This window comes from Oreochromis niloticus, linkage group LG23, assembly GCF_001858045.2.
Source record: "Oreochromis niloticus isolate F11D_XX linkage group LG23, O_niloticus_UMD_NMBU, whole genome shotgun sequence".
NCBI classification, from domain to species: Eukaryota; Metazoa; Chordata; class Actinopteri; order Cichliformes; family Cichlidae; genus Oreochromis; species Oreochromis niloticus.
In genome coordinates, this window is record NC_031986.2 from 37,444,278 (window position 1) to 37,472,170 (window position 27,893).

A 27,893-nucleotide genomic window follows, 5' to 3' on the forward strand; every position below is an offset into this window, starting at 1 on the left:
CTGTTTCAACAAATTGCTGAAAATAGGTGAAATGAATGATCAAATGGTTACAACACATCACACAACAAAAACAATATCAAAGGGACTACAATATTATTATCTCAATACACATTCTGATATTATAGCTTAGAGTTATGGTTAAAGCTGAAAATGCTGCGTATGTCTTCAATATGTACTAAGATGTATGTAATGTATACAAGTGATATGTGGTACTTCTGCAAGTATTGTAAATAATGGGGTCAGAGTAGCCTTGTGGCAAAAACTAACACCCCGAGCTGGTCATTGCATCATGTGATGAGCTATTGCCAAGTCACCCTTATGAGATTCTACATGACGGTGAATGTGGTGATTGCTCTAAATTAATAGAGAAATTAAATACACTCACTGAGTCTGTGCAAGACAGCCAGGGGCCAGGATATTCTTAGAGTGAGGGGTTTTATGCAGACTTGTGAGCTCCAGCATGTCCACCTGCACGTCTGTCACATGACCCGGTAAGAGTTTTAGCACAGTCAAAACTTTCTCTACCAGGTTGTCACCATGATGACCAACAGCCCCTGTAAATGTATAAATTGGGGATTTAAAACAAGAACAAATATATGTTGAGTATGTAGCAGCAGTCCTTGGCAACACAACAAAAATTTGTGCCTTCTATACCAGATAAAAGGTAAGCAATTAATTTTCCCAAGGAGCCACAAAAAAAAATGGGAGTGTTGTGGAAGGCCACATCAATAAGCTGAACATTCCCTGGCTACTTAGGTTACTTGGTGTAATGGGTAGCTCTGGCTGGTGAGTGTACGGTTGTCCATATGTATGTTGGTCTTGGGGAGAAAAGTATGCAAAAATGTATGTGCGTCAGAGGATAACTTGACATAAATATTCATTTGGAGGTGGCTAAGGTAATATCTGCAGTGCTCTGCAATAACTAATCTCATCGTGGGTGGTATTTAATGATGCCAAATTACAGAAGACAGGATTGTAAAAAGAGGCAACAGTATAAATGCATAGTCAGAAATACAGAAAGATCATAGAAACTCGACACAGAAAGTTCCTAATTGGTGGGGATGCTCAAACCCAAGCATATCTGTTATTCTTCTTTAATATCAATTATCTATAGGATATCAACCTAATTTGTGAGGCATAATTTTTTTACATTTTTAAATTAAATTTTCTCTTTTACATGAAGAATCATATGCTTTCACAGTAAGAAAGAGGCTGTTGCCAGTAAACAAAAGTATATACACCAATCAGGCATAACATTATGACCACCTGTCTAATATTGTGTTGGTCCCCCTTTTGCTGCCAAAATAGCCCTGACCCATCAAGGCGTGGTCTGCACTAGACCCCTGAAGTTGTGCTGTGGTATCCGTCACCAAGATATTAGCAACAGACAGTTTAAATTCTGTAAGTTTTGAGGTGGCCCTCCATGAATCAGACTTGGTTGTCCAGCAGATCCAACAGATATTTTAGTGGACTGAGCTCTGAGGAAGCCAAGTCAACATCTCAAACCTGTTGTTGTGCTCCTCAAACCATTGCTTTGTGGTAGTTCTCAATATCCTGCTGATGAGTCCACAGCCATCAGGGAATACAGTTTCTTTGAAAGGATGTGCATGGTCTGCAACAATGCCTATAAGTGGTGTGCGTCAAACTAACATCTAAATGGACGGAGGGACCCAAGGTTTCCCAGCCGAGTAAAGTATCACATTGCCTCCATTGGCTTTCCTTATTCCCAATGTGGATTCTGGTTCCAGGTGTCCTCCAGCTAAATGACCCACACACACCAAGCCAGGCAAATGAAGGAAAAGGTGATTCATTAGACCCATCTAAACTTTCTTTAGATGAAACCCTCTTGGGAAAATGAACTGCTTACCTTTGTGCTAGACATTTACTTGACTCTTACCACTCTCATTGTTATGATTCTGGTGTTATTTGGCTTATGCAACACACAGAATGATCAAACACAACATGTTTGCAAATTTTACCTGTAAGATCCATCGTTCGATCCACAAAGATGATTGATGCTTTATTAGGGGCTGTCTTCCTTCGGTTTTTTGCTTGAGGAAGATTGGCAAGTTCCCCTGCTATGATGCGGCTCATTGGACCCAGAACAAAACTCTCCTCTCTCGTACCTGTAGCCTCAAACATCGAATTTAATGCTGAAGCTAAGGATTTGATTTCAATTTGCAGTTCAGCAGGGAGACAGTGCATGTCTATATCATTCAGGCTTGCAAATCGTCTCTTCTCTGGTCGTTTTTCATTGATGATATCCAGGTCTGGCGAGAGGAGAGGGAACAAGTGCGCAAACGGGGGTGTAACTATCAACTGCTGTGACACAGGGGCGAAGACAACTGGAACATGCATGACTTCCGCCGTGTAGTTCATATTTCCCATCCACTCGCACAATTTCTCTTCAAACTGCTCAAACACAGGGCTTCCTTCCATTTCTGTCGTAACTTTGTTGGCGAGCAGGTGCACGGAGTGAGCAACGGTGGTGAAGACAACGCAGTACTGAAAGTGACTGAGGGATATGATGTCTTTAATAATGTCAACTGTCCTTCCTTTCAACAGTGTGCTCACCACAAACACGGCTTTGGGCTCATTGACACCGCACGCTTCGAAACTCGAAAACTGCTTTAAATTCCTGGCTCCAGCTTCCAATAATGTGGCAGCTCCTCCACTCCAGTGGAGAGCCTCTGCACATTTTTCATCCATGAAAACAACCGATTTCTTTACCTTCGACAGCACCTTCTCCCACATCAAGAGGGGGAATCGCGTAAACTCCTCAGTCGCCAACATTTTCCTAGTTACGTGTATCAGCTAAATTCACCGAAATCAAAGACACATCAGCAATTTCAGCTTAAGTAGCTCCAACAAAACAAACACACGAGTCTCTTAAAGGTGACGTGGCAATGGCCCGTCGCATGATTAAAACGTCACCCAAACGTCGTTGCTATGACAATAAGCAGTATCCCGAGAACAATCGTTACAGAGTTAATAAACGTTTTTATGTCATATTCTCACGAAGTATCTAGACTTTCACTACCATAACCAAGAACGACAAGAGCTAAAAGGGGGAGAATCCAGCGGGTAAATTTAATCTCAAAAATTAAGTAAAACTTGTGAAGTTTAAATAGTCTTGATGGATTTTTAAGCTAATTGAAATTAGTTAAGACGATTTTTTGATGCGAGCTTCCGAATTGAAATGACATTTGGCACAAACAATTAAACTCTTAAAAATGTTTAACGCTTAGAGTTGTAAGTTCTTGTGCATATTTGTTTAAATCTCCCCAACCTTTAACAGAAAATACCTTAGCTAAATTTAAAGAGGCCAGCTTTTTCTTCTGTTTTAGATAGAGCCACTTTGACTTTAATGTGCCTTTAAGTTCCTTGTTTTAGGAATATATGACATGAACGCCACAGATGACAGACACGAGATACAAAGGGTTGGAATCCCATCCAGGTGTGTAGCCAGTGCCTTAAATAAATAAGTGTGCAAATTCACAGTTGTGTACAGCCATTGTCCTGGCATTGCGTGTGTATGTATATATGCGTATATATGGCGTAATGGTAATACTTACTCGACACTGGACCAGTAAGGGTCCCCAGGCTAACCAAGCCTACCTCGGATATGTCAATATTCTAAATAATAAAAAATATACATGAAATGTCGTTTAACTTAAGTCAAACCAATAAAAACTAAAGAAAACAATTCAATACAAAAGAATACAAAATTAATGAAAGTTACAAAGCAATATGGATTTTGTTGTGATGAATTAGAAGGAGTTAAATACTCGTCTCACAGCCCGTAAATTGCAGTGAGCAGTAGACAAATACAAAATAAACTGTAATGGCATGATTATTTCCAACAGTATTATACTAATGAAGCGTTCAGGTATAATACAGTTTTCACAGTACGATAATGACATTATAGTTGCACAATACATGTGACGGCACCTTGTGTGCTGCCCGAAATGTGCAGTCAGTCATGTCGAGCATTAAAAAGAATTTGATGCTCATTAAATCTGCTGTCAGGCTAGAAGCATTTGTTTGTGAGCTGGGAAATGGGGATGTAAGCAATCATACAACTGGAGCCCTGATGTTTTTTTTGTTTTTTTTAATGTTTACGCCAGCCTTCATGCGTCAGAATAAATGTAGCATAACATGCCAATTACAGTTAGTTACTGTAAAGGATACTAAGGCTTAAACAATGTTGTTTTTGGGATAGTTTAGTTGTTTTTGCATTTGGGAATTTGTGATTGAAATCATGCAAGCAATTTAAAGAACAACAGTCTAACTGACGTTGATCAGTGCCTAATGGGAAAAAAAATACCCACATGAAAAACCTGAACGTGAATAGACATGGTTAAATGCCATTTTTCACTTGTACCCATCATGTTTAGTGTTCTTGCAGTAATATAAAATCATTCTGAAAATTATCTGTGTGAGTGGAAATTCTTTTCTATTTTGATGATTTGATATTATTTTCATCCATTTCTTTTGTTTATGGGACAATTTGAAAGCTGTCCAAGATGATAATGCCAGTGACAATGATGCTGCTCTGAATCCATCTTGTGACAAATTATTTTGAATTTTTCCAGCTTTTTATTGTGTTTTTGTAGCTGTTAGGTATGATATAAATGGGCCTTATTTGTCAAAAACCCCCTTCTGTCAAAATTTTGCTTTGAGATGTTTTCATAGTGTCATCAGCACTCAACCCAGACAGAGGTGTTTCTTTCTGTTATTTAAAAATACTAATGATTATGATAGAGATAACAGTGGTGAAGATGTGAGGGCCTCCTAATTTCTTGCAGTACATTTATGCATCTTAGGAGAACAGAACATGTAGGTGGTGAGTAGTGACAACCCTTTTGAGATTTTTGGGCACACAAAGGACAGTGACACATAAAACAAAACAGCCACACAAAGACCAGGCTTTATTGTAAACTTGGTTTAAGAAATGTCTTATATCAGATACGCATTCAGCTTCCAAAGACACACAGTGACTATATTCTTTCTCCTCAGAGTCAGCCAAGAATTTAAATATAGAATCTTACAGTGAAAACTATCAGCCTATTAGAGAACCCAGTGACCATTTGACATTTAAAAAAGTACACATATTCATAATTAGTTCACATATACATTGAGAATGTCAGCTCCATTACTGCAAATCAGCTAACTTAACTCAGATCTTTATGCTTTAAACACTTTAAACACTTATTGAAAATAAATGAGAAATGACGATATATGTGACAAATATATGAAATATATGTGACATCATTATGTCTGCATTGAAATGATTTACAGGTACTACAAATGACCTATTGTTAGAAAAAGTCCAAGGAAATGAAGAAATTAACCAGAAAGTAGAGTTTTTAGAGAAAAAGCCATGGAGAAAAGCTGGTAAGTACTGTTGTTTGAGCTGACACATCAGTGAGATTCTTGCATGCATTCAGTAATTACATTCAATTACATTCAGACCTATTCATTACCATTTAGTGTTTTTATCTTAGGTGCTAATATCTCAGATTACTTTAACTATGGTTTTGATGAAGAAAGCTGGAATGCTTACTGTAGGAAACAAGCAGAACTTCGTGGCATGATAAGAAAGGTAAATGCTAAAATCAGGGTAAGATGATGATATCACTAATGTGATTTAGTCAGCCTCCTTTATAAAGAGACCCTTCACTTAAACAGGAGAACATAGTTAGGAATAATAAATCAGACTGAAACTTGAGAACTTGTTATTCTGCTCAGGCCCAGAAGAGGCACACTGGATATGAAGAAGAGGAGGTGTTTTGTGGTTATTCTTCCTCAGGCAGACCATCTATTCTAGCTTTCAGGTCAGTAATATGTCTTCTCCTTACTGTTATATTTTGTGTCCTCAGTCCTACAACCTCTATCCCATTCCATGCTACTGCTCTGAGCTCAGAGCCAGAAGAAGCTGGCAGCTGGTTTTTTCTGTTTGTTTGTGACACGGCAACTATCTGCCTGATGCCATCTGTTTTCTGTGATCCTAAGATGTGCTCAGCATATTAGGGTTGTTTTGGCAAGGGATTGCAAAATGTTGAGGTAAACACAGACTTATGTTCATCTGTTAAAGCCCAAGGCACAATTTCATCAAGGGTTAAAGCTTTTTTTTTTTTTTTTTTTTTTTTTTTTAGGCTTTGTGCCATTCTTTTTTCCCATATTTATGTTTCATACATTTAAGTTTTATCTGCTAACAACAGTGACACCACTTTGTGATCATAGCTTGTCTTGGGCACAAGTCAATGCTTATTTACAGTTGTGCTTTACTTGAGCAGAATAAAAGATTTAACCAGAGACTATTTAAACCACTTTTGTTCATTTGAAGATAAGAAGACTTATCTGAACACAAATAACTGTGGTAACATTCATAGGCCACTTGGAGTCAGGAAGAACCCTGATTAGTATTTCCATTTTATGTTCTATGTCAGCAGAAATTAATGCAGAGTTTTACTCCAACTTTAACAGCCGCTGTAGTTTTAGTTAAAAATTGTAGTAATTCATTAGAATTTAGTGTAATAAACATATAATTATAGAACTGATTAGGCAAATAGCATTTCTGTTTACTGTATACTGTTCTTTTGATACATTAGATGATTTAGGCACTGCTAGTACATTTACAAAATGGATGAGCTGGAGGTGCCATCCATCAGTGTGGGAGCATTGGACTTCTAGATGACACTGAATTTGTGGATCGAGACAATAGAAAAAAAATGAGATTTTCAACTTTCTGTAAATGACCTTCTCTATTGCTATTCCAGGAGTGTAGCGATGTGTTTTTCCAAGCCATGACTCACTAATGAAAAATGCTGCAGTGAGTTGAAAGCAGACAAGTGCAAATATAAAAGGTTTGGCATTTAGACGTCACAGTTTGCGATTGCAGTGACCAATTCGTCAAACATAACTAGATTGGGCTTTATAACCCAGTTGGTGCCAAATCTTTATGTGTAGACAAGTGTGTTTTTCCTGCAAAGAGATATTTTTGGTGCATCCCTAAACAGATTTCAATTAAAATTTTTAACAAATCCTGTTAATTTGGTTTTGATTTATTCGAGGTCATAAATAACATTGTGCACAGACCTCTGTCAAATAGGGTAACACAGTTGCAGGGAGTCAAAGGAGTTTGCAAAGAAAAGCGTCTGGACTTCTTTAAGTTGCTTGAAGACGTTTCACCTGTCATCCGAGAAGCTTCTTCAGTTCTAAGGTCAAATGGCCGAGAGTCCCAGATTTAAACCCAGTGGGAGTATCCCCCCAAGGAGGGACAAAGGACCCCCTGGTGATCCTCTAATCACATGCGCAAAGGTGTGAAAGTGGGTGTGATCACATGCGCAAAGCACACCTTTGCGCATGTGATTAGAGGATCACCAGGGGGTCCTTTGTCCCTCCTTGGGGGGATACTCCCACTGGGTTTAAATCTGGGACTCTCGGCCATTTGACCTTAGAACTGAAGAAGCTTCTCGGATGAGAGGGGAAACGTCTTCAAGCAACCTAAAGAAGTCCAGACGCTTTTCTTTGCAAACTCCTTTGACTACGATGACCTGGATGACTGAGAACCTTCACAGACACAGTTGCAGGGATTTTGCTTTATGGATGAATTGTGCTTAGATGCATAGTAACTCATCAACGAATCAAAAAAAAAAAAAAAGGGGGGCCCTGCTTTTTTAATTCTGGGAAAAAGCATTCACTCTCAGCAAGCACTTTGCAGCTATTTATAAAACCATGCTTTCAGCCATTGAGTGAAGCTTTCCCATGCAAAACAGCTTCTTTACCACTGCTCCCATTCATTTACTTTAATGGTGATTAAGATGTCTGTTGGATGCCTTGACCATCATCTGAGACTGACTGACAGAAATGGCCAGCCAGTTAAAGATCTGTCCTATTTGATGCCATTCTTCTCCATTGGCAAGGTTACCCTTAGGAGGAGGACACAGATCTGAGTCATGTGTGTGTCATGTCTCTCTCCCTATGTGACAGCGATGGACCAAAGGGAAACAAAGAAGTCATACTGTAGCTGGAGACTAATACACGCACTGAATCATCTAATAGATGATGTGTTAAGTGTGTGTTTTATATACTTTAATCAAAGAGAGTCTACTGTTTGGTTAAGGAATTTACTAGTGTGTTACATGATAATGTAGTAAAGATTTTGGTTTGTTTTTGTGCAGCTCAGGTCAAAAGTGTTTGTGTTCTCAGATCTGGAGCAAAGAGACATTAAGGAGCTGCAGGCACTTCCCTATTGAGTTGCCATTAGATGTAGGCGTTTTTACTTTTTTATGTATGTTTTTCTCTACTGTTGATAAAGTCCTTGTGACAGAAGCGGGTTAACATTTCGCTTGTGTGCTTATGTGTGTGTATGAGCTCACTCGGGGTGAGTGTAGCAGGGTTTAGGGCTGTAAAGGGCTGTTTTGTGAAGATGGCAAGATGACCCAGATAAGGAGGTTTAATGCGTTAATGGACCTGCAGGGGGTTCAAGTAAGGACATTGAAAGTAACATTAGGATAAATGAATGTGCTGTTTTTAAAAATGTTATATAAGCGCACATCAGCACCACATTAAAAAGAAGGATTTATGTTTAAGAAACCCCACTTGCCTTTTTTGGGACATTATCAAAACATTGTATGTATTTCTACAGTCTTTATCATATTACCTGATCAACAGAGAGTCAGATCCTATCACTAATTTGGCTGGAGGACAACCTGAATCCAGCAGAGAGGATGGGCACCAATGTCATAATGATGGAGGCAGCAACACTCAGGTATTATGTTACTATGGGTTTAATAAGGATGGGCACCAATGCAGAAGGACCTGAAATAATCAGTCTCTGAAGCTATAATAAAACCTTTTGGCCTGAACCAACCAGCAGACAATTGATTCAACAATGGGAATTTCAATTAACATTGCATTTTTATTGTGTTAAGCGCAGAATTTTTGTAAAAAACAATATGTGTATTAAGCTAAAGGTTCAACCTACAACTTTATTGTTGATAGTTTGTTCGCTGTCATTTCTTTTTATTGTTGTCATAAATAACAGTAACTATCTTTACTTTTCAGGTTTTTTGTGAGATGTGCCATTATGAGGACAGCAGTAGTGCTTATCAACTGCCACCTCCACTCAGCAAGAACTCTTTCTTTAAATTTATTAAAAAGAGAGTTCCACCACGTAAGTCACTCTGCCATTGGAATCCAACACACTTATTCATATTAATGCTTATTTACTATATTTACAAAACTATTTGATAAAGGTTCTTGTATGTTCTTTTTCATGTGACATGATAATTATGAACATCTGGGGAGAATATTTAGATTTAATACTAAGATTTTCAGGTGTTGAGGCCCCAAAGAGAACCCTCTGTTGGACACATCATGCATCATGCAGCTGCACAAATGACTAATAGCAATCAGACCATGTGTTTGTGAAGCTGCAACACGTGTCATAATAAATTACCCTGTGGAGTTGAAGGACAGAGGTGAACTTAGGTGTGTGTATACGTGTGTATCTCTGCGCCTGCCTGCATGTGTTTGAAGGCATTGTATGGATATATGTCTTCCTGCAGTCAGGTATCTAGGGCTGTCCAGGTGGGAGTCCATCAGTCTTTAGACTTCCTCTTAGTCTTTGTAGTGAATCATATTGAAATCCAGGAAGGCTCCCTGGCGCAAGCACACAGCTGAGCACATGCCATATCTTCATCTTCAAAGGCTCTGAAATAGAAATGCCGGCTTAGGCCTGCATGCCCCTTACCCTGCGAGCCCCATACTGTACAGCAAAACCCGTGCCAGAGCTGCTAATACAACCAAAATATCAAACATCCTGCCGGCACCAGCTTTGAAGTTATATGCATAGCTTTAATGTCGACCACTCCCCTTTCTTTAAGTTATAGGCCCTGCCTCCTTGTGTGAGGCAAATGTGTAGCATGATAAAAATAGCCCCTGGTAAAAAAAGAAAAAAGTTGCTGGGTCTGCAGATTGAGGCACGAGAAAAGTGCTGAACAGACCCAACCGTGGGGAATAGGGCAGAGGAAAAGAAGGGGCTGCTTTAATTTTTGGTTTGTTTTTCAGTAAGGTCACATTAGATGCCAAGTGTTTTTCATAGGTGCACATTTTGGAGTGGAGCTGTGTCATTACAGGGTTGTACTTGTGTCATCTATCAGTGCAGCACAGTGAAGGTGATGCTGCCTGCTGCTGTGCACTGCAGCTAATCTTCCATACAGCTGGTTACTGGGTCACTATAATCACTGTAGCAACAGAGCTTGTATGTGAATGTCCTCGCTGACTGAACATTTAGTTTTGTTTTGTTTTGATTCATAACATAAAAAGTCTGTGCCCAGTATTGATTTTCAGGTTTAGATTGAAGAATGCTAGTTTTCTTGTAAAGAGCTGATGGCTGTGCTTTTAACAGGTGACAGTGTAATGACAGGATGCTGTCACTGCAAGAAGATTTATGCACATCTGTCCTTGCAGATTGCTGCATCTGAGAGTATGGGAGACGGTAGCCTTTACACTAACAAAGATCGCTTGGGCCTGTGCTGCAGTGTAGAACAGCAGCCAGTTGTCCCAGGTGAAATATCAGCTCCATCTAAAACACTGCAGCCTGTAGCTCTGTAAAGCATTAGCACGAGACTCAAAACCACGCAAAAACAATCAGATGCAATTAGCCCTCAGCCATTTGCTCTCTCATATGCTGCCAAGCATGCAACTCTAGCCTCCATCAAACACTCACTTGAGATCACCACAGGTAAAAACAATTACTCACTCACGCTAACCTTGATAGCATGTTTATGGACAAGCTGGTGTGTACTTTGCGCATCTGCTTGTGTATACAGTATGCATTGCATAGCATTCCATTATCAAAGTTACTAATACTGCCGATCACATTTTACAATCCACTTAGGTTTTCTGTAGTATAATTCATTCTACAAACTCTTTGTGATGTCTCATGCAGTGACTTCATCTATTTGCAGTAATGAGAGCTTGTCGCAGATGTGTGTTTACATGCTGCACTCTTTATGTTCCTGATTATTCACATCATGGAATCACATTAAAGGGAATTACCTGAAGACCCTCCAAGCTACACTCTCAGACTTTGCTGTCTTGGATTTTGAGAAGTTTGTACGTGTATGTTAAACTCTGCTCTTTTCTTTGGGTGTCCAGGTGTCTCGGGTATCAAAAACCGCACTCCTCTATGAGCACTTCAGACCATCTCAACTCTGTGGAACTTGTATTTGAAAGGGAAAAATAACGTTTTAGATTTATTCACAGGACGGCGTCTTGATGTTCTTTTCAAATTCAGGCAGCTCATATGTACAGCACACATAGCAGCTCATATTATTCTTCCTCCTGTTTCAACCAAGCTGTTTCTAGCCACTCTCACGTTAGGGGTCTTTAAAAAAAAAAGTGGGAGATGGTATCCAGATGTGAATGTGTGTTTGTGCCTTGATTCTTCAAAGGAATCTCTCTATATATGTGTGCTTGTATGTGTGTCTTTTGTGTACACACATTGGCTCTGAACAGCAAGTGTGCGAGCTGATTTTGTAGCTTGGTCACGTAAAATTTGAGCATTATAACAAGTGGGTCCATTAAGTGTGCACTCAAGCATTTGACTTGTTCTGTTTTATTGATGGAGGAAAAGGCAAGTAGCACTTGCTACATTTTGTTGCACTGACATTTTGAGGCTGGTCTAATTTCTTAAGATTAAAAGATGCAGCGCTATAAATTATGAATGCATGTTGCTGGTAATGGGTTATATTTTTTCATATTCTTTTATATTGTTTCTGTTATTTGTCTTGTGTTTCTGTTATTTGTTGCTATATTAATAATAACAACACATCTTCTCATGTTTAATGTGTGACTTTAGACTATTTCTGTTTCCATTTGATTAAAATATTTGGCCTGTGTTGGACAAAATTTGCAATTGGAATATGTATAATATTCTAAACCTTCTAAATTGTTAAGGGTTACAACCTTTAATATGCAGCTTTTTTGTGAATTTTCATGGATAATTAAATAATTATTTTCTTTGCTCTGGTAATTAAAGCTGCAAATTATTGTGGGTTTATTATTATTATTATTATTATTGACCTACAACTTTATTGTTGAATGTAGTTACGTTATTAAAATCTTTTTTTGGGAATTTCAGTATTACTGAAGAGAACAATAGATAAATTTGCTGTCTTCTTTTCCTGCTCAGGTCCCCAACCTCCCTCCTCTACTGCTACTTCGGGCAGGTGAGCCCTATAATGTGTCTGTCTTTATGCATCAGTTATAGGTCAGCTCTATATCTAATGACCGTAATGAGGAGAAGCTGAAGGTTACTGTGTCAGTGAAAAAGTGAAAACCTGACTCCCTCACAAATTCAGCAAATGTGCAGGGAGGAAAGGAAAAATGTTACTCAGAGACTGGACTAGAAATCATTAATCAAGCGATTATTGCATTAGTGTGAAAGGTTTCAAAGAAAGTAACTCAAAAGTTTGGTAAAACAAGTTGCTTAACTTCTGAAACAGACCAGGTGTCTCTAGTTAGACACTAAAGATCAACTTGGATTGGGGTTGCTTTTCTGTACACCATGCACTGTTGCTCATCTCCCAACTGAATCAATGACCATATAAGGTAGAAAGCAAGATAGCAACCTTGTTTGTTCCTCCAGGCTCCTGTTTATCAGTATTCCAGGCTCCCCCTCCACTCTGCTTTTCCGATCTATGTCACAACCTGTCTGCAAACTCCCACATTTCAGCACTAATTTACACAACTTAGATCACAAGTGGGCCACGTTGTACCCAAGGCTCTCTTGCATTTTCTTACACATTAATGAATGCAGCCCTACTCCATTTGTGTTTGCTGCTGTGCTTGTTTCACTTGGATGTTGTCTGTATCCAGCCTTCCTGAGTCCAGCTCTGTTTGTCTGTCTCACTAGCTTCCTGTTCCTTCATCTTTTTTCTCTTTTCTCATTCCTAGTTTTTTCCCTTCTCCTAATTTGCTGTGTCTGATGTGTGCCTAAATGTGCTCAGTACTTTATCCATAAAGATGGTTTTTCTCACATCTCAGTCCATCTGCCAAATCCTCACATCCTTCAGGGACTTACTGTTCCTATGAACTCTGCCAACCATCTCCTGTGTGCTTTATGAATAATTTCCTTTTAAACTTTTTTTTTTTTTTAAAGTATACACATGTGCAGTGTCTACTCTGATAGTCCTGGTTTCACTGTTGCTTATGCCTTTCCCTTGGGGCTATTAGGAACAGCAGGTATTTCTGGCATCATCTTGGCCTTGACATGCCATGCTGCAATCAGGGCCAAGGGTCCTAAGGGCTTCAAAAATCCTTAGGATCTGATTAGATTGTGGTAATTCCACAACATTGTTCCCTTATAGTGTCAGGATGATACCATTAATCTCAAAATGAAAATGTGCCTTTATAGGAAAATTAACTTGCGAACAATAATCACTGAAAAAATTATTCAAAATGAGCTAAATTTTGATTTGGTAAAGTTAATTGTTCATGCAGTGGTAGTGTAAAATCATGTTCATCTATGTTTTATACATATCTCACAATAATATTCCTCTAGAGGAAGTACCAATCAGTATAAAAACTGTGATCTATTAATAAAGGAACATTAGAGGATGATAATGATTTGCATGTTTGCCATGTCTTCCATAGAGTTTTATCACACATCTATGACTTTATTTTGGTGTGTATTCAATCAGGCTCCTCGACCAAAGCTGTTGATTCTGAGCATTATCAACCTTCAAGTGTATATTACATTACCAATCTTTTTGGGCTTTGCTACCTGTTACATGCTTAGAGAACCAGACTCCCTCTTCCATTCATTCATTCTTCTCCATTCATAAGTAAGTCCTTTAACTTCTTCGTGCATCTGTTGAGCCAAAAATAAAATTCCAGTGATGGAACTGTTTACTTTTGGATTTATGGAGCAACATAACTGGGCTCACACCTGTTGGAAAGGCGTTCATTTGGATGAGCTTCAAACAAAAGCCAAGTTCACATTCAGCTCATTCGGAAGTTTTCAGTTGGAGGCAAGTCTGCCCTGGCCACGTGGACGGACAGAAGACCCAGATTTTATCAGTAATATGCCCTCCATCCGTTCCTCATGCGTTGGCGAGCACACACTACGCCTTGACAATGAGCCAGTCACTTCAAACACTTGGAGAACACAGCTGTGCATTTGTAAAAGTGCTTTGATCCTTTTGCAGACCCGCTTCTTTTATTTTTTCCTTCACTGATTCATCTGTAAATTTGTTTGCTCATGCTGTTTCCTTTTTTAGAATGCACATTAACATTCCTTAAACATTAAAGAAAGTAAACAGACAATTACATTTACAGTCTGCCAGGAGCAGATAAAAAGAGACTGTCGAGGGTCATCTTGTAGACTGTGGACCCAAATTGAGGATGCAGGAAACAGGAAATAAGCTCAAAACTCAGCTTCAATGCTGTAGGGAATACAGAAATCCAAAAACATTACAGAGCAGAACCAAAGAATCCAAATACCAGAAACTTTCTGGGAACACATGGCAAGGAGATACACAGCAATCAGGGACAACATAACAAAGGACAAAGGGAGACTTAGACAACATATAGACACAAGAAAATGAGAGCGTGGTAACAGGTGTGAAAACTGCTGAGGACCTTTAACATAATGACACAAGAATAAAAACTTGACACAAGACACAGAGAACAACGGTCACCAAAATAAAGCAAAGTGAACCACAACAGAACAGGGCGACAAGAATAAAGTGACACAACTAACAGGAGAACAAGAGCGAGAAAAAGACAAATTCAGAGACAAGACTGAGAGAACCAAATGGCATGACAAAAGGGAATTATCTAATAAATGGCACAAAGAAACACATACTAACTATGAATAATACAGAACTGGAATATAAATCACATTTCAAAACCAAAAGAATAATTTATACAGTTCTCAGAACTCTGGGCCTCAGACACATACTGTTGATGTTAAATCTATGTGTAATGTATGTTGTCCTTTTGTTAGACCTGCTACTACTACTAATTGTATGTTTTAATAAATTCTGCTCAGTAACAGTAATTTGTCTTTTTAAAAAATTCAAAAATGCTATCATGAAAGCCTTCTTAATGCTGTTTATGTAAACTGAAGTTTGAAAAAAAAAAAGAATGTGGATGTTGATCATCTGTAAAGATCTGATGTAAATATAGAATTTTCACATATTTCTTTATTTTTTATTTTCAGTGGGAACTCTACAGGTTTTAACAGCCCATCAGCTTCATTATACCCGTATTCATCAAGTATGTACATTTGTCCATAAGAGATAGTGTTTCATATTTATTAACTGTTTCAAGATAGCGCTGTACTGTATATTACACTGTCTTAGTGAACCAGTGTAGGTATGGTGTCAAAGCACTCAACCATTCTGAAAATTGCCTTAAGCCGTGCTCTCTCATTCATATTTCTCAGCTGTCTTGAGTATTGGAAAACTGAATCATAATCCTTATTATTCAACTTCCCTACATATTCAGTTTGAACTTCCAGTATGTGAATATATTTACTAGATCTTATTCTGTGTTAACCGTTAGAGAAAAAGAAATAGGTGAGAATAGGTGAGAAGTATGGCTTCAAAGCTCAGAGCTAATCGCTAAAAGCAGTATACACTGAGTAAACAAACGGTAATGCATGTGGCTGTTAGTTGCTCTCCCCAATTTTCTGACTTGGTTTGGTTCTGTTCTTTAATGGGTGTATCATTTTTAATCCCAGGAAGAATCACCATCAGCCCTGGAGTGATTGATACCACCAACGCTCGGGAATGCTACATATCGCAGGAAAAGCATGACAAGGATAGAGACAGATCCAGAGCGCATGGTCAAGATAAAGAGAACAAAAGAAGCAGATATAGAGAGAAGGAGGGCTGCTCCTCTTCCTATTATAGGTTGGTCTATGTGAACTGATGATGATTTTATTTAATTTATGTACTTCAGTTTGCGCTTTGCATTTAGCACAGTGTACTCTCTCCTTTCATTCGTCCTTTCTCCACTGTTGGGTGCCTCTGCAGTAGTTGAATATGAATGTCTGCTGTGCAGCTGTGGCCTTCTGGATTAGGCAACATATAATATATTGGAAGTAATCCAGATATTCATTCTCTCCTAGCCTTGTTCAGTATGTGTGCATTTGCAGCCTGCCTGCACACACACACACACTGAGGGAGAGTGAGGGCGAGAGAGAGAATTTTGCTGTAGAGCAATTGAAAATTTTAGATGAAAGACAAAAACAGAACCAAAACATGATCATGAGGTGCAGTGTAAAACTCTGTAGCTCTGTTTTTTCAGGTGAGACAAGACAGGGACAAGATATTAGTGCAATATATGGTTGTGAAGTCACTTCTGTGTTATGTTTGCTGTCTTAGATGGCAGAGAACCAAAGAACCAAAGTTGCTCAAGACAAGTGTTAATAAAAAAATACACTTAAAAAAAGAGTTGCTTTTTATAGATAATTAGTTCTCTAAATAATTTAGTTTGTGCTTGAAAATACAGACATAGACTACATTATTTTAGTGTTTGAACTTACCCAAAAATGTTTCTATTAACACAGCTAAAGGCATTGTATTTGTGAGTGGTTACCCTCTCGGCTCTCCAGCTGATCGCTATAAAATAAACACACTATTGTGAGAAATGGCTCTAGTGAAGAAATGCACACTATTGCAAAAGAGCATAAGGCCATTGTGACAGAAATCAAGACTATTGCAAGACAAGGAAAAATTATTGCCAGCACAGGCATAACTATTTCAGTTTTTCTGGTGCAGTGAGATGAGGGAATAACTTGCTATATTTGCCAGTTATTGCCAGAGAATGATTGAGTTTGCACTCCTCAGCATGGAAATTGGGTTTTTTCTCTCTGAGGCTCACAGCTGATCAGAGCCAGTATAATTTCCTCTCCAATTTTCACATAGTGCCCTACTACCCTACAGTGTGACAGCCTGAGCGCCTGCTGTACAAGCACTCATACATGCTCACATGTGAACAAGCCAAATCATGCCCTACATTTCTTCTGCGCTCTCAGTGTTGACCATTAGCCAGATTTCTATTTAATTATTATTAACTTAGACAGCTGTCAGCTGTAATGCACACAGGCACATCTTTTCACACACTCCTCAGCTGACCTGAAGCTCATACTGTAGGAAAAGGCAGGCTAATAGTATTGTTAGGTTGCATGGGGTTTTACCTTACACTATAATTTGCCTTAAGAAGACTTTTGTTGTGAATTTGTGTATTGAATTTAATTATTTTGACAGAATATTTAATCACAATGCATGATTGTACCAGCCAAAAGGCAGATCTGGAATAGGAATAGGTTCTTGTACAGTACTTTTCTAGTCTACCAGACATACAAGCACTCTTTTGTATATTATCCACGTAAGTGCTTTCTATCTAACATTCACACAAATTCATTGGAGAACATCCTGGGGTTAGTAACTTGCCCAAGGATATTTGGCATGACTGGGACAGCCAGGGGTCAAACCACCATCTTCCGATTAGTAGATGACCTGCTATTGCTCCTGAGCTACAGCCAACCCCTTTTGCCTCTAAATACTTGAAACTACAAATATATGCAATGCAGTTGAAATTCTAAATTTCCTTCTGTTTCTTTGGCTTCAAAAGCTGTAATGTTGTTGATAACAACAAATCCCTGCATCAGCTACTGTAAAAGCTTTGCTGGTAATTAACTTGCAATTAAAATAAGTGCAAAATAGCAAAAATGACAAGCTGAAGTATTTCTTACTGTACTGGGATCTGTTAAAATATCCTCACATGCTGTTCTGCTTTTCAGCACTTTTTCTACTTGAAGTGGTGAGCATTTCCTTGAGTGTTTATGCCCTAGATGTCTGAATTCAGGTTTATACATATAGCTCAGAGCAACATTTTGGGTCAAATAAGGGAAGTGGGACATGGGACAGATGGGAAGTTATAGGCTAAATGTAGAAGATCTGAAGAATGGGAATCACATGTGCATGACAGACACACGAGAGATTTAGACTCATTCTACAGATTTGGTCCCAGCTGACAGAGGACTATTCCTTTGGCCCAGTGTGCGCTCCTCACACGTCAGTGGCTCTGCTGACGTTTTTGTCCTACATTCTGGTCAGATGATCAGAATTCAGATGCACACACACACACATATGTACAAGTTCTATGTTTTTTGTTACGCTGATTTATTACTGGGCTCTAGATTATTTTTAGAGTAGGCCCAGGGGGGGATTTATTGTTAGTGTGTGTGTGGGCAGGACAGAGAAGCAGATGGAGACCTCCATAGCTTTGCTAGCCATCCTTATTGTTCACTGACTAAGTCAGTGGGAGTGTTACATGTATGTATGTGTTATTCATTTAGAAACTAGCTAGCCTATTTGTCCTTTGCTAACTCATGCACACAGGCAAAGTGTGGCAAGAGGTTTTCTAAGTATCAACTACTGGTTATTAGCTGTGACTGTGACATCATGCCTCAGATTTAACCCCACTACTAATAGATTCCACAAGGCTAATGTTCACCAGTACATTTATTCAGACCGAGTGATATATTGTACCTTTCGGGCACACTTTGTCTTTTCTAGTGGTTCAGACTGAGTAACTGATTGGCCATTTGGTCAACACTTGTCCCCTAACTGTAAATTTTAGCTTTTGGACGATAAACTTTTTCCAGCTGGCAGTACCTCAGACATTCTTCATTTCCTTCATGCACACATATGCCCGACCTTGCACAACACAATGACGAATTGCAATATCCTCTTTTTCTTAAATGTGGCATCAGTTCACACAAGGCATAGATCTAATACCCCTTGGATAATTCGATCAAACCTGGATAATAATGGAATGAAGAAATTCTAGTGTGATAAGGAAATTAAAATGATAATTATCTTCCATTAGGTTGGATTAAAAGCATCATTATGCTTCAAGACTCGTTTCAGCGTTAACAGAGGGTATAGCTCACTCTTTATTAAAAAGGAGCTAATAGCTGAAAAAGAGGTTTGCTGCTATGTTGTGCAACCAAATCAGGCTATTGCTAATTTGGAACAAAACTCCTGAAAACAAAGCACGTTATTACCTTTGCACTTAATTTATTAGTTGAATTATTTAAAGAATAACATTTCAAAATTTCAAAAGTTTTGCCTGTGTTAGGGGGAAACAGTTTCTTCATGCAACTTCATTTTCATCATTTTTGAAACATCAGATTTGGATTTAGAGGTTAGAGCATAGTCTAAATTCCTATGTATTTCTTGATTTTCCTCGGCTACTTTTGTGCCTGATGCCACGCTTATCCTGGCCTCAGGGTCTGTCTTGGGGCCTGTACATTCTTTCGCGTACATCTGTTTTTACTTTCCTTTCACCAAAGTTTTTTTTGAATCTCTTAGTGTGACATGTTTTTGTCTTTCTCTTTTAGTATCATTCAAGAAACTCATTTCTTTCCCAGAGCCAGTGCCTGTGCCTGATAAATTTTAAAATTACTTCTACATTGTTTGCTTGTCCCTGCATTCAACACTACTTCATGTTTATTCTTAAACATACAGCTCAATACAGTATCAATCGCAAAGCATCTTTTAATTTCAGCGCCTATAAAGAGTTTTGTTATGTTCATTCATCCATTTAAAAACACCCTTGTAACACCACAATGGCGGTGGAGTTGCAAAGGGACTCTCTAATATCAGGACCATTTTAAAGTTCAGTGTCCTTCTCAAGGACACATTGGCACGTGGAGGAGTCAGGAATCAAACCTCTAACCCTGTGATTAGTAGAAAAACCCCTCTACCTCTTTAGCCCGTCTTAGACTAGGATTATACTCACTTGCAGACCTGCACATGGAGAGCTGTGGACACCCCAGACAGATAATTATTTTCATTGTATTATTTTTTAGTGTGCTTGGAACATGCATGTCACAGTAAGTTGGAGAGAATATAGATATCTGTACGGAGCCTCGTATAGACCCTCTGATGACAAAATTGAAGTCACTCTGACCTAAGCTGACCCTTGCATTGCTTCAGGGTCCATCTTTAAAAAGCAAAATATATGATCTACCGATATAGCCACCTTTTCTCAAACTGGATAAAAATAAAACAGAAATTATTTTATTTGGGCAACTCAACACTTTCGATGAGTATGGCAGCACCATTGGTCTTTTAGCTTCTTACTGTCACCTAGTTCAAAGTACTTTGATGTGATTTTTGACTTTGCTTTTAAGATAAACAGATTAGCTCTCTTGTTACCTCTGTTTATTCAAATGAGGCTCCACAGTAAGCTGAAGGCCTCCCTCCCTCCACATGACATTGAAAGAGTAATCACACCTTCATTACCTCTCAATTAGACTATTAATAATTCTTTGTATTTTTGCCTTTATCGGTTGCTCCCAGCTTCTTCTGCAGGGTGTACAAAATGCAGCAGCTCGCCTTTTGACAGGAAAGAATGGTCTAATCACATTACACCTGTACTGGCCTCTGTACTGGCTTCCAGTTCATTTCAGGGTCTGTTTTAAATTTGTATTACTTGTTTATAAGAGTATCAGTGTTTTTTTTACAGCCCTACTACTAGAGCCCTGAGGTCTATGAACCTATTGCTCTTGGACATTTGTACATCCAGGCTAAAAAAAAAGGTAAACAAAGGTAACAAAGCGTTTTTCGTGGTGATCCCTAATCTTTTAAACAACTTAACCTTTGACAAAACAGTTGCACAGTCACTCAATCATTTTGAAACACTGCTCTACACTTTGCTGAGCAGGATACCCGGATGTTTTTATTGTTTTAGTGTGTTTTTTAGTGCATATTTATTGTTGACTGGTTATTGTTAATTATGTATATTTTGTATGGCACGAGATTTAAAATTTTAAATGTGCTATAAAAATTTGACTTGACTTACTTCTAGATGCAGACACTATAATACTGGCTGTAACTTTTCACGTTTCACTCATTGCCAAAAACGCTTGCTTGGTTGTTATGTAGTAGGTGATCGAGTGATTGCATACTAGTAATAGTTCACAATACATGTATGTTTCTCACATACAATTTATTTAGTCTTAGATTTATACTAAGACTAACTTATACTAAGACTAAATGTAAACTGCACTGACCGTGTCTTTGTTCTCACATACTAATATACAAAAACTGAATAAGGTGAGATTAGAAAGGCTTAGAAGAACATAGGTTTTTACTATTTAAAGGAGTCTGATTTGATTTGTGCTTTACATGAGCCTGTGCAGAAGTGGAGCATGAAACCCAGAGTTAGTCAGCCAAATACTCATTTTATACCACCAGTTATCTAGCAGAGAACATGCAACCAATCCTACATGTCAGTTAATCCAAAACAATGTAATTTACCATAATGAACATATGTAGAGAATTAAAAACAAGGACAACTCTTTCTACCTACATCTCAAATTTCTAAAAAGGGCGTGAGCTTGACACTATGTCTAAATTCTGCTATGTGACCTTGATACATGTTAATCAGCTCTAATATGCAAGAGTCCTGCATGTTTATCACAAATTAGAATAGAAGACATGAGCATGACAACCCCAATAAAGACTGCATTATTTGGCCATAATTGTGTTTTAAATGATAATTACTACAAAAGAGAAAAAAGAAAACAAACATTTTTTCACTGCAAAGCAGACATCCTTTGCTATACAGATTGTGCAAAATTGTACTTTGTGTCCACAACACCACTCACTGGAGAATCAGGGTTTCTCAGTCAGGCTGTGAATTCTACGGTAGTGCTCATTTGGACAAGCTTGAGCACTACTTGTGAATAAAATAATACTAAAAAATATGTGAAAGCAGGCTTTTATGCTATAATTTACTCTTACCAACACTGTTTCCTCTGGAGTCATTTGAGTGTGTTTTTGGTATTATGTGTGGTGAGATGTTTCTGTGTTAAAACTAATGGCTTTGAGCAAGAACAAATGTGGGCCTAGAGTCCTAGTCCCTGCTGCTAACACAAGAGCTGTCTACAAATATTGAATATATTTAGCTTTGTACTTGCAACAGTTGCCCCTTAAGGCTCTCTCTCTTTCTCTGTGTTGTTCAAGTGAATGATAATAAGCTATGTGTGAGCACACTGTCTGCATAAGCAGCGCATCATCCGTACTTTCCTATAGACTTTTTTGAAAAACGGGACATGAACAGTACCTTTAGTTTGATGATTCTTAAAGGTCAGGCTGATTATTTTAAAATTACTGCCAGAAGTCTGTATTTAAAATTACAGACTCCTGGCTATGCCAAGGTGGCGAGATGAGCAAGTTAGATAGAGAGGGAAAAACATTTTTTATACACTACTCATTCACTCTCAGCAGTGGGTAAGATTTTTGCTGTAATATAACTAATGGTGCTGGCAGACTGAAAGATGTAGAACACTGAAGCAGAATGAAAAGTTTTTATTCACAGAATTCTAAAATATGAAACAGTGTTTCTTTGAAGGCAGAGAACTAGTTGGTCTCTGATGACATAGTGGCCATTTAGGTGGGCAAGTAGTTGGTGAGGATCCAAAGACTTGATGCGTAGAAAGCTGGCAGGTAAATATAGAAAACCAAGAGCAGACGGAAAACCCAAATATAATCATGATGAATCAGTCCAGATATTAGGTACAGTGCTGACTGGGAGAGGGAAAAAAATGCATGAATATAAATACATATTAGAAATCATGTAAAAAAAAAAAAAATACAGTAATGAACAATATTTCAACATTGCTGAGTTAATTCATGTGGGCAAATATATAAAAAGAACAAGAAGAGGCAATGAAAGCACAAGATAAAATTCAACCAATTAAACAAAATCATACATTTAAATATAGGTTAACTGAATAATGTATTTTTTTTTTAATCAAAAGAAGGAGATAAAAAAATATGTATCCACATAAATGTAAAAACATAATGATTAACAAACTATGTTGGAGCTACCCCATGTTGGGTATAATGTATTAGAAAGTAACATGTTACATTTTTCAGAAATGGAGTAATGTATCAAGTTACTGCAATTAAGTATTCACATTACAGTTACAGTTATGTTGTTACTTGCATTATAAAGCTTCTCCAGTTATCTGCATTCAGGACTGATAAAAAGACAGAAAATATCAAACGTCTATATTTCTGCTTACTTGTGCTACAGTCAGCTGTTATTGGTTCATGTGCAGGGAGGCAGAAAATGGTGCAAGGGTCTACAATTTTTAATAAATGGGGATATGAACATGACTTTTATTTTCATTGCATGAACAGACAAGATCATGATGGTAAAGTGGAAACTAAATCCAGGACAGAAACAGCTGCATTTTACTTCTTCTCAACATCGGCACTTTGGAAACATCTGCACAGACAGCATGCTAACACAAAGCCAAGAGCCCAGAATGATGTTAAAGCTGAGTGTATGCCGACCTGAGTGCAGCTGCCAGAGCCTGATCTTCATCAGGCAAAACCTGTGATGAACAGTCAGGCTTGTAGCATTGCAGTCTCCATTTCTGCCTGTACTTGTTTCTGTATTAGAATCACTGTGACAATCGCTTTGAATTCTTTTCCACTGAAAGAAATCTTGTATGTATGTCTTAACTGGGATAGATATTCGTGTCAGTCTATGGGACTGTAGACTAGGATTTATGTTGTTAGCTGGTTATTATGTGCATTTCAGGTCATGTCATGGAGGAATGCAAAAGTAATATAATGAGCAGTGTAATTAATTACTGTCTCCGGGGAGTAATTAGGTAACATACTTTATAACTTCTAAGAAAAGTAACAAGTAACTTTTTTGGGTAACGATTCCCTCACTGGTGCAGATGATTTCACAGCTGTATTTAAATGAATTATAACTACTCCATAACTTCGCCTCAGTGGCCGTCTTTGCTACCACATTAGTACTGCACCCAAACGCCCTTTTCTTCCCGCTCATCCACATTCTTTCATGAATGCTTTCAGGTATCTGAATAATTTATCACCCAGTGTTCTTCCAGACACTTCATCGCAGTAGGCAAAATCCTCCAGTGTGTTTCTTTCTTATAAGTGGCAAGACGATGAGTTGAGCTGCATTTGCTACTTCCGTTGATTTGTTCTAATAGAAAGTAGTTTACACGAAGGAACACAATCTGAGACTAATGCCATCTGAAAGTTATTCATGTCCCTCCATACTATGACATTGGCTCGATGAACAACTTTTCAACTTGTTAATTGCCCCTGGCCTTAACATAGCAACAACAATTCTTAGGATGGGTTCTTGCATTTTTGCTGTGAACTGAACTGCAAAATGAGAAACTATGCTACCAGCTTAACCCTTTGATGTTTACAACCAGTGTTGGTCAAGTTACTTCAAAATAGTAACAAATTACTTCTCCAGGAAAGTAATCCTGTTACTTCACTGATTACTTATTTTCAAAAGTAATTAGTTACTTTATTACATAGTTACTTTTTAAAAACATGATACACAACCTTAATACATAATAAATCAATAGACCTTTCAGCCCAATTCTATTTTTTTTCCTGCATAATCCATAATATACAATTGAATCAAATGAAAAAGTCTCTTTTTAAAACATAGTTTTATTAGTTTTAATCTTCTAACTTTATGCACATTGCATCAAGCAAAAATTAAATTATATGCAACAGTCTCTGACTGGAGGACATTTGTTTAACATTTAAACCTATTTTCTGCATATTCCAGGATATAAAATAAAATAGAATAAAATAAAATGAAATAATTTTTTGTGTTTACACTCACGCTTTCAAATAGATCCAAGTAAAAGACAGCAAATAAATAAAATCAAAGATTCAGCAGCTCTAAGTCCTGTTGCTCTTAAATCTATTTTCACCTGTTTAACGGGAGGTGGAGGTTTGCCTGGTGCTGCAGCGGTCATGTCAGCGTCGGGATCCGGAGGTTTCTCTGTGAATTTCACATTCCCGTGGTAGCGTGCTCGATGCTCGCTCAGATTTAAAGTTAAATTTTTCGCTGTAGAAAGAAATTTTCTTCCCGTGCAGAATGTACAGCAGACACTAATGTTTTTGTCACTTTTTATGGAATCAAACTCAAAGTAATGTCAGTACTTCCAAGCTTTAAACGCTGCATGGTCGTACTCTTTCCTGCACTCCATATTATCCATTGTTGATCTACACACGTCTGTTGCTGCCATGGACGTTGCACAACTCGTACGTCATTGTCATGAGACACTCTCACAAACAAACTCACGGTTTAGTAACGCAGCATGCTTATGGGAAAGTAACAGTAATCTAAACCTTTTTTGCAATAGTAATCCCTTACTTTACATTACTTGAAAAGTAACTGGATTACAGTAATGCATTACTTGTAACTGCCCATCTCTGTTTACGACAGAGGAATTTCTCATCATTTTTCAGTTGGTCTAGGTGGCGGTGATCTAGGTGGTTTGACAAACAGTTTAACAAGCTGCAAGCAAAATGGGATAAAATGAATGACATCAAATATTGCAAAGCAGAGCCATTACATTGGTCCAAAGATGTAATAAGTACCACAATAAAAATAGGTTTACTGGCCAAAAAAAGCAGTGCTTAAAACATGTTTAAACATCCTTTTTTTCAGGCATTTTTAGCCATTTTTAATAGGATATTTAGTAGCTAGAGAGAAAATCAGGCAGAGAATTGAGGAGTGACACGCCTGGATCAGGTAGACACAGATAAAGCCATCTCACTCACTTATAGAACCATTGGACTATAAATTTTAAACCATACGTGTTTGCAGCTGTTTAGTCCAATATATCTCCACTGCTGATTTACACTGTTCACCATGGAAGATGTTTTTGCATGTGTGTTTCCAGAGGTCATATGAACACTAGAATTTAAAACTTATTGGTAACTGCAGTATGGATGCGTGGCTTTTATGTAAAAGGCATGCTGTGACACTTGTGTTGGGGTCTTTGTTACTCAAAGTGAAAGCCAGGGGGAGGTTATAAAAGCTAACACTGTGGTTACAGTTTTAATCCCTTGAGTCATGACTTATCTCTCTTTCACTGGAGCAAGAGAGCGGCAGTCTTCCTGTGGGTCAACAGGCCTTTTCTCCCGTTTTGTATTATGTCCCAATGAGAAACTCTCAAGTTTTATCAGTAAGTAATGTAAGAATTAAATAAAAACCATTTTGTTTTCTGCAACAGGGAAGCACAAATGAAGCACAGGGAGTCTAGGAACCAAGGGTACCAGTATCGCTATGACAGAGGCAGTGGAAAAAAGAGAAAGAGCAACAAAGATGATGGATCACGAAAAAGATCAGAAAGGTCTAATGAGAAACAAGCGCACTCACATATATGTAAAAGGATGAAAATACTAGAACTATCCTTAATGATCATTATCTTGTGTCTTCAACAGCAGCAGTGTCAGGAGCAGCAGAAGTAGCAGAGATGTTGGTGGGAACAGGGACAGTAGACACAAACACAGAAAAGCCCAGACATGGAGGAAGAACAAGGAAACCAGCAAGGAGTTCTCTCCTAACAAAAAAAGGAAATTAAAATCTGACTGACTTTCAGTCTCCCAGCCTGATTAACAGAGAACTGCCCTATGGCCTCTTACATTATATTGTTTCGGAAAATTAATTAATAGATAACATCGTTCACGCATTAATATTTTCAGTAGTTATAATTCATTTAAATTAATAATTCTATTTGAAAAACTAAGGATAATTTCATGAATGTTTAGTACAGTATGCATTCATTGTTGCTTTTTCTGTTGATTTTCTTCAGATGAAGGGAATGTATGCATGTAGCTGTGTGAATCCCAGGGTGATATGCTTTTAATCATCTTTGTCACAGCAACCAACTTTTCAAATGATTTTATTGATCAGTTAACCAAATGTACCATCAGATATACTACACAGGCCGAAGCGTGACAGATAGAACTGCAGTAGATGGGCCTCAGCCCTTCCACTGATACACAGAAACCAAGTCATTTTTTTTCTTAAATGTAAGAAAATTAGTAAGGCCTCCACACTGTTATCTAATTAAATATCTTTTAACATGTTATGAACACATTAATCCTTTATTTTTTCATATATTTTCTTTGCCAGTGGTTTGATAATTTAGCCATAGCTTCTGACATAACATAAAAAACCTCACAGACTACTACTTGGCAACGTGTCTTCAGATCAACAGATGAAGATGACAACCACTGTCAGTACAAACAGAATAAAGCCTACATTAAAAGGCCATACAACAAACAAACAAAATAAACATATTACAAGTGCTTGGATCTTTTTTAGACACCCAACAGTTACAGTAGAGAAATGTGAGTCCAACTTAACGCATATCCTAACATATAACTACTGGAATTGGCAACATGTTGTGTCTCCTGTCGGTACTCCCACTCGATGCCAGAGAATGATCATGTCCTCTAAACTGATAACACCCAACATCTTAGTTAAAAGTGTCTCAAGCCTGGATCCTCCCAGTTCAGCATTTTCTGAGGGGCACGCTAACCTCTGGTAACAATCCAGTCTTATGTCCGTCCCCCTCCAAACTCCTGCCGAAGTCACGGCTGTCCATCAGACGTGAGGTATCCAAACAGCTACACGACTATTCTAAGCTTCTCCCTCACAGCAAAATCAGGTAGTCAGCCAGACTAAAGCTCTGCCTTTGACATTCCTTGGTCACTGCCACCGAAACAGTGCTGGATGGCTTAAAGCACTGCTACAGCAGGCTACCCGGCCAGGACACTATGGTCAGGGTGATTCTGCCACGGAGCTCCTTCAGAAGGCGAACCAGTGCTGTGTGGGTCATCCCCCAAGTACTATTTCCATTCACCTCAAGCAGGATGTCCCCACACCTACACAGACAGAGAAATGGGAATTGAAAATGATCTTCTTTGACTTCTAAAGCATTTTGCTCATGGGCAGTTGTGGAAAAAAAATGATATGCAATGAGC

The 27,893-nt window shown here is 38.2% G+C and overlaps 3 protein-coding genes across 9 annotated transcripts in view; 1 reads left to right on the top strand and 2 right to left on the bottom strand.

Annotated features, from left to right (window-relative positions):
* The window catches only part of scfd2 (sec1 family domain containing 2), a 105,436-nt gene extending 102,608 nt beyond the window's left edge, over nt 1–2,828 (bottom strand). Inside the window, exons 1-2 of the mRNA XM_003439765.5 lie at nt 1,980–2,828; nt 386–554 (exon numbers count right to left, since the gene is read on the bottom strand). Coding sequence (XP_003439813.1) covers nt 386–554; nt 1,980–2,793 — 983 coding nt within the window. The 5' untranslated portion in view covers nt 2,794–2,828. The remainder of the gene's footprint in view (nt 1–385; nt 555–1,979) is intronic.
* A 109-nt stretch (nt 2,829–2,937) lies between these two features.
* On the top strand, nt 2,938–26,995 carry fip1l1a (FIP1 like 1a (S. cerevisiae)). 3 transcript variants are annotated; one of them, XM_005478875.1, is made up of 12 exons: nt 2,938–3,084; nt 3,381–3,457; nt 5,302–5,397; nt 5,508–5,605; nt 5,752–5,837; nt 8,680–8,776; nt 9,073–9,181; nt 12,206–12,242; nt 15,239–15,294; nt 15,761–15,932; nt 26,135–26,254; nt 26,346–26,995. In XM_005478875.1, exons 2-12 carry the CDS (start codon nt 3,418–3,420, stop codon nt 26,494–26,496), a joined length of 1,062 nt encoding a protein of 353 aa, XP_005478932.1. In that variant the 5' UTR covers nt 2,938–3,084; nt 3,381–3,417; the 3' UTR covers nt 26,497–26,995. The 3 variants fall into 3 exon arrangements, with proteins under 3 accessions (XP_005478932.1, XP_005478934.1, XP_005478933.1); XM_005478877.1 differs by having other exon boundaries at nt 26,349–26,995; XM_005478876.4 differs by having other exon boundaries at nt 2,951–3,084; nt 3,394–3,457.
* The window catches only part of lnx1 (ligand of numb-protein X 1), a 36,711-nt gene continuing 35,608 nt past the window's right edge, over nt 26,791–27,893 (bottom strand). For all 5 annotated transcript variants that reach the window (XM_005478871.3, XM_025902856.1, XM_025902857.1 and 2 more), the window contains one exon: nt 26,791–27,794. In XM_005478871.3, coding sequence (XP_005478928.1) covers nt 27,659–27,794 — 136 coding nt within the window. In that variant the 3' untranslated portion in view covers nt 26,791–27,658. The remainder of the gene's footprint in view (nt 27,795–27,893) is intronic.